Raw genomic sequence first — 9558 nt, 5'->3', positions numbered from 1 at the left:
GGGCCAGGAGGCGGGAGACGCCTGGGCCGGGCTGAGGGGGGCTGGGGGCTGGCGGGCAGTTCTGGGGAGGTACTATCAGCTGTCCTGATCAATTATTTACCAGCCACTGGCCTCCTTGCTGCACTCGGCTGCCTCCCGGCAAACGCACTTTCACATGCCTGGTCAAGCCTGTGGACTAGGGCTGGGACTCCCTAACCCCCTCAGACAAGGGCACCTTTACTTGGCACCCTAGACATTTCAAGTCCGGCTGCCCACCAAGGGTAACCTGCCTTCGAATACTGCTGCTTTTACATACTACTGCCCTCCCTTCTTGGACCCTGATCTCTGGGGTGAGGAGGAAGGGCTGATTCCACCAGAAGATTCTGGAGACCAGAGCCAGTGCCTCATGAGAACCAGAAGGCTTGAGCTCTGGACAACTCAGGGCAACTTCCCTTTCTGGACCTCAGTTTCCCCTTTCGGAAAATGAGAGATTTCGATCAAATAGCCTCCAGGACACTGGACGCCCCTTAGATGTGATAATTATTGGGGGAGTGTGGTGATGAGAAATGTCTAGAGAACTTCTTACCCAAGTCTTGAAGGTCCCTATTCAATCCTCCCACCATCCCTTTCTTAAAGGAGCAGCGCCCTTTTTCTCAGCTGATCATGTGTTTTATCCAACCATCCTCGTGGGGAAATCATCTCCTACTCTCCAGGCTGGTCTGCTGCAGCCCCCAGCACTCTTGTGGTCAAGCTGTACAGCATGCAGGGTCTTAGTTCACCCCACCCGACCTGGGATCGCACCCATGGCCCCTGCAGCCTTAACCACTGGACCGCCAGGGAAGTCCCCTAGGCCCCTTCCTTGCTTCAGAGGGTCTGTTCCCCATGGAACAAAGGGAATGTGCCCAACTAAATCCTTCCTCCCTGCTCTAGATCCTACTCAGGATGGCCAAAAAGTGGCCGAGGAGCGAGGAAAGAGCTTGGGTACATGGGACAGGGTCCCTAGGTACATGTACAGGGCCCCTTGTTGTGTAGGACAGACTTGGGGTGGGAAATAAACGGGGCCAGACTGAGGCCTGGGGTTTTCCTATGCCAAGTACAAAGCTCCTAGGGATTCAAAATATTTTCAGTTGAACCTGGTCTTCTATTGGGCTGGTCAAAATGTTCCTTTGCGACTTTATTTTTTCATAACAACAACCCGAAGATGGTATGGCAAAACCCAAGTGAACTTTTTGGCGAACCCAATAGATCCTCCTAAAAGCATATCTGGGGGACTTCCATGGTGGTTCAGTGGTTAAGAACCCCCTGCATTGCCATGACGGGGACATGAGTTTGATTCCTGGCCTGGAAACTAAGATTTCACATGCTGTGGGGCAACTAAGCCCACACGCCACAACGAAAGATCCCACGTGAGGCACGAAGATCTCTTGTGCCACAACTAAGACCCAAGTCAGCCAAATTTTTTTTTTTTTAATAAAAGCTTATTTGCCATAATAGACATTAGAGAACACATTTTTAAAAATTAGCTTTTAGTTGTAGTAAAATACACAAAACAAAATTTACCATTGGTAGCATTTAGTACATTCACAATGTTGTACAACTGGCCACTGTCTAGGTCCAGAACCTTTTCATTACCCCAAGAGGAAATTCTGTACCCATTAAACAGACACGCCTTCCCTAAGACCCTGGCAACCACTGATCTGCATCTGTCTCTATAGATTTACCTATTCTGGACATTTTTTTAAATCAGTGAAATAATACAATAAATAATACAATATGTGGCCTGTTCTGTCTGGCTTCTTTCACTGAGCATAATTTTTTCAAAAGAGAAAGTGTGAGTTGCTGAGTAGGGTCTGACTCTTCGTGACCCTATGTACTGTAGCCCACTAGGCTCCTCTGTACATGGGGTTTCCCAGGCAAGAATACTGGGTGGGTTTTCTTCTCCATAACGTTTTCAAGGTTCATCCATATGTTAGCCTGAATCAGTGCTTCATTCCTTTTTCATGGCTGAATAATATTCCATTGTATGAATGGATCACATTTTGCTTATCTATTCATTTGTTGATGGACATTTGGGTTGTTCCCAGAAGGAAATGGCAACCCACTCCACTATTCTTGCCTGGAGAATCCCAGGGACAGAGGAGCCTAGTGAGCTGCCGTCTATGGGGTCACACAGAGTCGGACACGACTGAAGCGACTTAGCAGCAGCAGCACCTTTTGGAGGAGAGTTTGTATTTTACTTCATTGCTTGTAGCTTGATTTTATAACTGTTAGCTATTTATTACTACTACTACTAAGTCGCTTCAGTCGTGTCCGACTCTGTGCGACCCCATAGACAGGAGCCCACCAGGCTCCCCCGTCCCTGGGATTCTCCAGGTAAGAACACTGGAGTGGGTTGCCATTGCCTTCTCCAATGCATGAAAGTGAAAAGTGAAAGTGAAGTCGCTCAGTCGTGTCTGACCCTCAGTGACCCCATGGACTTCAGCCTACCAGGCTCCTCCGTCCATGGGATTTTCCAGGCAAGAGTACTGGAGTGGGGTGCCATTGCCTTCTCCGGTTAGCTATTTAGATCAACACTTATATAGGCTTCTCTTTATACTCTTGTCCTGGGTTCCACCTTGAGGCAAGATTGTTCTGTTTATAATTGTGTCTGTCTCCTAAACTCAATGGCAACTTCCAAGTCTATTTCTTTGTTCCCAATTTTGGGAACATTCTTTGGTAAGTGTTATGTGTTAGGCACTGTTCTAGGCGTGAGAGAGCTGGGTGAACACGACAGACAGAAAATGCTGTTAATACAACTCACTCTCCAGCTGAGGTCGGGGGCAGGCAGAGATAGATAATATACAAATAAAGAAACAAAGGTAAATGATGATAACTAGAGTATTGTGAAAGTGTTAGTCGCTCAGTCGTGTCCAACTCTTTGTGATCCCATGGACTGTAGCACACCAGGCTCCTTTGTCCATGGCATTCTCCAGGCAAGAATACTGGAGTAGGTAGCCATTCCCTTTTCCCGAGGATCTTCCCAACTCATGGATCAAACCTGGTTCTCCTGCATTGTAGGCAGATTCTCTACCGTCTGAGCCACAAGGGAAGCCCAACTGTAGTACTGGGTGAATTACAAAAAATAAAAAAGGCAGGGATAGAGTTACAGAGAAGAGCTGTGTTTGAGGTAGGCTGGGTGATCAGAGACCACTTCTCTGAAGCAGTGACATCTGAATCAAGTGACATCTGAATAGCAGAACCCAGCCATATGCTGAGTCATTCCAAGCAGACAGAAAGGCCAGTACAAAGGCCCTGGGGTGGGAATGCAATCGCAGAGTTTGAGGAAAGCATAAAGGTTCAAATGGAGGAGGGATCAAGGGAGAGGGTGTCAGGAGATGAGATCTGAGAAGTGGGAAGGGGTTTTGAGCCAGGGTAGGAAATTTGGATTTTTCTCCTAAGTTTGGTGGAGAGATATCGGAGGGCAATGAATGGCTGGGAACAGGGTGGAGAGAAGTGGATGACTTCAGAATATGTGTTGGAGGCAGAGCAAACAGCAATCCAATATATGAATGAACTGGGGTTGGGTAGGGAAAAAAAAGAAATTGAGGCTGAGTTCTACATTTTGGGACATAAAAAACAGAATGTGTGAGTTGCTGTATGTAGTAAAGAGAAGTAGAGTTGGTGGGGAGACCAAGAATTCAGTTTTGAAAGTGTTCAGTTTGACCTATATATTAGACTGGGGACAGTTGGATATGAGTTAAAACTCAGAGGAGAAATTAGAGCTAGAGATATAAATTTGGGAGACATCTGCATAGAGATGGTGTTTAAAGTGTGAAATTGGAGTTTGTCAAGGTCTGAGTGTTGGCAGGAAAGAGATTGTATACTTAAACTGAGTAATTGATCAGAACTCAATAGAAGGAAATAAACAAGGCATAGTGCACTTGCTGGGTTAGCATCAGCTGGGAGCTCTTACCACCCCATAGCCCTGGAGAGAGAGCTGTTTGGAGCTGCTGCCGGCAGTGGAGGGACACAGCCAACAAAGCTTGGAGGAAGAACATATGGGTTAAACATCCTGATCTCTCATTCTCCTCTCTCCCATCAGCCAAACCCAATGGAAGCCAGAGGGGAAAGAACCCCACTGATGCAGGTGAACCAGAAGTCTGAAAAGAGGCACCTGGGAGGTTAGAGGATAAACCATAAGTGGGTACCATTCTCCAAGACTAAGGAGCTAGTGGTAAGGAACTCAGGGAAAAGCCAGTGACCAGGTCTGGTAAATGGAGGTCAAGGAGGTCCTTGGACAGAGAAGGGTCAGTGGTGTGGTGGAACCAAGAGCACAGTATGCTTGGCTAGGAGAGAGATGCACATACTCATGTGAAGTCGTTTTTGACTCTGTGACTCTTTGGACGCTATCCCGCCAGGCTCCTCTGTCCATGGGTATTTTTCAGGCAAGAATACTGGGGTGGGTTGCTATTTGCTCCTCCAGGAGATCTTCCTGACCCAAGGGTTGAACCCGTGTCTCCTGCATTGCAGGCGGATTCTTTACCACTGAGCCATCAGGGAAGAAGAGGAACAGGAGGTGATGAGTGGAGAGTCCACTGTAGAGACAACTCATTCCAGAGGTAGAGTTTTCATCATCATCACCTCCCAAAGGGGTAAGTACTGCCATCCCCATTTTACAGATAAAGAAACTGAGTCTTGGAGAAGGCTGACACTTAGCTCAGGTTCTCAGTGGGATGGAACCCAGGTGGGCCCAATTCTAATTGGGCCAATAGAGTCAGAGGGAGGAGGGTAGCTGCTTGAGATTGGGATCCAGGAGAGAGGGGAGTGAGAGGGTGGATGGAAAAGGGAGTCACCAGAGTAGGCAGAGAGTTGGGGGATTATCGGCACTCCTGAGACTGTGTAGCCGCCCCCTCCTTTCTTCAGGTAACTATCTTTTTCACTGGTCATCCCAAAATGGAGGGGGAGGGGTGGAGGCAGGTTTTGGCGAAAGCCAGTGGAAGAGAGTGGAAAATGATGTCCCTGGGAGTAGGTCGCCTGTTCCTGGCATCAATCCTGGCCAAGAACACCACAATCTGGCCCCAGCTGGAGGGAGCTACTTCCCCCACAAGCCTGGATACTTCTCTGGGTCTCCCAGTCGCCTGGTCCCAAGGTGACCGCCTTTCCAACCTCAGCCGCACTTCTGGGTCCTGGGCGCGCTGTGTGTGCCTGCCTGCCTCGTCCCTCGGTCTGGGAGTGCGCTTGGCAGCGGCCGGCTCGCGAACTTTTCCGGGTGGGGTGAGGGGAAGCGCCCTTATGGGCCTGGCGCTCGGCTCGGAAGTGTGAGCCGAGGCATTGGGAGACAGACTGGGGCGGGCGGAGAGGCGGTTCCTGGCGCCCCCTCCAGCCCGAACTGTGCGCTGCAGGGGTGGAACTTCAAAGGACAGCCGGAGCCCTTTGGTGTGGCTGCCAGCCGGCTGACACAGGATTGGCGGGCCAGGCCAGGCCCCGGAAAGATGGTTTCGGAGGACACCCCACCAGAAGACAGTGGTTCAGAGGTTCAGCCAGGCGTGCAGCTGGGTGGGAACCAAGCCCCCTGGTAATGCCGGGGACGTGAGCCCGAAAAGGTACCAAGGTGGCGCCCACTGAGTGAACACTGCATCTAGACTGGCGCCCCCAGGTAGCAGGCTAGGTCTAGGGAAGCTCTCTTCTAAAACATCCAATGCCCCGAGCTGACAGGCGCGTCAGTGGACCAAACCCAGTGCCCAGCTGAGGCGCCCCCCTCTCGGGGGCGGGGCTAGGGCGGGGCCCCGAGTCCGGCCGGCAGGTGCAGGGGGCGGGGCCCGGCCCTGCCCCCGAGGGCAGTTCTTGGAGGCCAGGGGCGGGTCAGAGAAGTGGCCCGTGCGGGCGACGCCTTGGAACCCGCGGACGGCAATTGCAACCACAGGTGCTGCGCAGGGCAGGGTGTCCCAGCTCTGGGCATCAAAACTCCAGCGCTGGGAGCTAAGGCTCCCGAGCTGCTCCCAACCCTGGACACCTAGGCCCTGGGCGGCAGAACGGAGCCCTGGGGTCGTCCGAAGCGCGTGGGCCTGAACCCCCCGGCTTAGATAGCGAAATTCCCAAGCCCGCCGCAGAGCTGAATACCGACGTCCCCGTGCCCTCCCCAGACCAGGGAGCGGAGACCCCCGAGCAAGAGAAGGAAGTCCTCGGACCATCAGCGAGGCAGGTTGCAGAACGTCCTGGGCCGGACCGTAGCTGGGGGCTTTGAGAGTCCTGGGCAAGGAAGCGACGACCCTGAACCGTCTGAAGCGCCAGGCACGGGGCTCCTGGAGCAGTGTCTCTCTCAAGGTCCGGAAACCTTCTTTGAGTCGAACTCGGAAGCCCTCCAGTTGCGTTCGGAGACCCCACAACATCCCTTAGAGGAGCCACTCATGGAGACGCCCATCGAGCGCGAAATTCGCCGCAGCTGCGAACGCGAGGAAAGCTTGCGCCGGAGCCGGGGCCTGAGCCCAGGTCGCGCGGGCAGTGAACTCGTCGAACTGCGCGTGCGGCCGGTGCTCAGCCTGCCGGGCCCTAGCCCCGCGCTCCCGCGCGCTTTGGAGCGCGCTCGGGCGGGCGCTCAGATGCAGCGAGACATCGAGCGGGAGGCCTATCGGCAGGCGGCGCTGGCGCGCCCCGAGGTCCCGAAGCAGAGAACCCGGCCGCCGCCGCAGCCGCTGGGCGAGCTCAAGCGCTTCTTCGAGGCTGCTGGCGGGTGCTCCTCCTCACCCGCGGCGGAGGGCAGCGCAGACGCGCAGCGGCTGCCCGAGCCCGGAGGCCGGCCGCATTCAGTCGTACAGGGCCGGTGTCCGGTGCTGCCTCGCGCCCCGCCGCCCATCGCACAGTCGCTGCTGGAGCAGGAGGTGCGCGAGGTGAATGAGCGCGAGCGGGAGCTGCAGCGCCAGCGGCTGAGCCTCTACGGCACCGCCGAGTTCAAGGAGCCCGCGCCCAGCCTAACGGGTAAGCCACCGGCGTCCCAGCGCTGGGGATTCCCAGGGCTCCAGCCACTTTCACCGACTCCCCAACTCCAATGGTCCTCTAATCCTCAGGGTCCCCCTTCCTGGCTCCCAAACTCCCCGGACACCCCTCTCGACTCTCCTCTCTCTGCCCACCCTTTCTGGACTGACCTTCCCCTATGCTCCACCCCCACCTTCGTCGGAGTCCCAGACACACCCCACCTAGGCTTGTGGTGGGGGAAGGGAGCAGGATCTTAGATGTCTTTGTCGGGTTCCCAGGGACCCTCCCTGCGTTCTGGCACACCTGGATCTCCCCCTCTGAATTTTCTGATTCCTCCCTCCTCACTCTGAGTTTGTTCGCCTTCCCCATCCCTGGGGTTCCTCCCTCCTCCCTCGGGACGGAGGCCTCCGTGGGGAGGAGGGGAGTGAACGCCTGTGTGTGTTTAAGGGGCGCGGCCGCTCTCCTTCGTCCTGACTGCCTCCTGCTGCTAAGGCGTGGAGGTGGGGGGGCAATCCCAGCTGAGCGCCCCTTCTTCCGCAGTGAGCAGGGGCGACGGAAAGCTGGCGGTGATCTGGCCTCCTCGCAGAAAGGCTTCGGAGAATGGTCTGGAACAGGTGGGAACCCCTTTCCCCTCCTGCCCTTACCCCAGCCCTCTGCATGGGAGAAAACTGGGCTAGCGAAAGGGCTCCCGGGGAAGTCATCGGGCTAGGACCCAAAGTCCCGGGAGTGGCCCGCGGGTGAGAAGGAGGCGGTGGTCGTGGGGCCCATACTGCCCCATCCGGCGCCTGGGTGTCCCCATTTGCGGTGCGTGCGCCGCTAAGATTTGCCTTTGGTCTGGCCCTTCCCCCTGGCAGGAGGAGCCTTGAGGTTCCGGCCCTTTGGGGTCCCCAGAGGAAAGTAACATGCCCGGCAGACCCTCAGGCCCGGGCGCCCAGGAGTGCCCTCCGGATCCGCGGAAGGCCTGGAGAAGGGCCACAGGTCTGTGCCGGGGAAGACGCAATCGATCAGCATCCTTGAACATGACTTTGTGAAACTGACCAGAATCTTCTATAAAACTGTTAGTCCCCATTGGGAAACACCGCCGCCACCACCCTGCTAGTAAAACTGCCCAGCCCTTCTGCGCCTTAGCCTCTCCTTCTGGCCTTGTCTGTTAGAGGACAGGGATCCTCGGCTGGGCCTACTCCCCAATAAAGCCCTTTCTTTCTGGACAGTGCAGGCTGTTTTCTTCTGGGTTCTCTTCTCCTGGGGTGGGGCAGGAGCGCGGCGAGACGAGGTAGGCCTGAGACACACGGGAGACGCCAGCCGGAATGCAGAATGTCCCCTTGTCGCCGGGTTCCGTGGCCTCTGGTCTCCCCCGGCCCTGCCGGGGTCCTAGTGCCCCCTAGCGATGCGGGTGCGAACTGCGGCTTTGGGACAAACGAACTCATGCCCTCCCTTTCTAGATTTCGTCAACTTTTATTGGTGCCAAACAACGTGCCCCGCGCATGGTGCTGGCTAGACAGAAGTGATAAGAGGTGGTTCCCGTCCTGGGCATATAAACAATAGCTATCAAAAAAAAAAAAAAAAAAGTGGTGTTGGTAGTTCAAGCTCCTTAGCAGGGCATGTAAGGCCATTTATAATCTGCCTAGCAACTGTAAACCTCACACGCTTACAGACCCCAGCGTATGTGTGTTAGCTGCTCAGTCGTTTCTGACTCTTTGAGATCCCATGAACTGTAGCTCGCCAGGCTCCTCAGTCCATGTAATTCTCCAGGCAAGAATACTGAGTCAGTTGCCTCCCAACCCAGGGACGGAACCCAGGTCTCCAAAATTGCACGCAGATTCTTTACTGTCTTAGCCACCAGGGAAGCCCTTACAGACCCCAGACAGATATTAAAAGAGAGAAGGTGTGCTGTAAAACAAAGACCTTGTTTCAGCAGGAAGGAGGTAGGGGTTCCTCTGTATCACCAATGCTTTGAGTGAGTGAGCTCAAAGTGTGAGTGGTGTCAAGTCTCTGGTTTCCAAAAGCAACTGGAGGGAATTCCCTGGCAGTCCTTGGTTAGGACTTCATGATTTCACTGCGGAAGGAAGGCCCTCATTCAATCCCAGGTTTGGGAACTAAGATCCCACAACCCCTGTGGTGCAGCCAAAAAATCTAAAAACAATACAAAACAAAACAAAAAAACCCAAAAAGCCCCAAAGTAACTGGAAATCATCTTTAAAAGAGAAATCTACTGAACTTTAAATAATTGTGACTATTTAGAAAACTTTAATTGGTGGGAGGTAGGAGCAGACACAGAGAAGGCAATGGCACCCCACTCCAGTACTCTTGCCTGGAAAATCCCATGGACAGAAGAGCCTGGTAGGCTGCAGTCCATGGGGTCTCTAGGAGTTGGACACGACTGAGCGACTTCACTTTCACTTTTCACTTTCATGCATTGGAGAAGGAAATGGCAACCCACTCCAGTGTTCTTGCCTGGAGAATCCCAGGGGTGGGGGAGCCTGGTGGGCTGCCATCTATGGGGTCGCACAGAGTCGGACACGACTGAAGCGACTTAGCAGCAGCAGCAGGAGCAGACAGCAAACAATACCTGTTGCAATAGGATGTGTGGCTCAGTTGGCAAGCCCTCCTTAACTTCCCTTGGTCCTA

The 9558-nt window shown here is 54.1% G+C and overlaps 1 protein-coding gene across 1 annotated transcript; it reads left to right on the top strand.

Annotated features, from left to right (window-relative positions):
• Positions 1 to 4489: 4489 nt before the first annotated feature.
• MISP3 (MISP family member 3) lies at positions 4490 to 8138 on the top strand. The gene is made up of 4 exons (XM_015471954.3): positions 4490 to 4610; positions 6102 to 6933; positions 7471 to 7544; positions 7785 to 8138. Exons 2-4 carry the CDS (start codon positions 6366 to 6368, stop codon positions 7794 to 7796), a joined length of 654 nt encoding a protein of 217 aa, XP_015327440.1. The 5' UTR covers positions 4490 to 4610; positions 6102 to 6365; the 3' UTR covers positions 7797 to 8138.
• Positions 8139 to 9558: the final 1420 nt, after the last annotated feature.

The sequence above is a fragment of the Bos taurus genome, chromosome 7 (assembly GCF_002263795.3).
Source record: "Bos taurus isolate L1 Dominette 01449 registration number 42190680 breed Hereford chromosome 7, ARS-UCD2.0, whole genome shotgun sequence".
Lineage (NCBI taxonomy): Eukaryota > Metazoa > Chordata > Mammalia > Artiodactyla > Bovidae > Bos > Bos taurus.
Note: the sequence above shows the minus strand (reverse complement) of the source record. Positions and strands in the feature narration are given on the sequence as shown.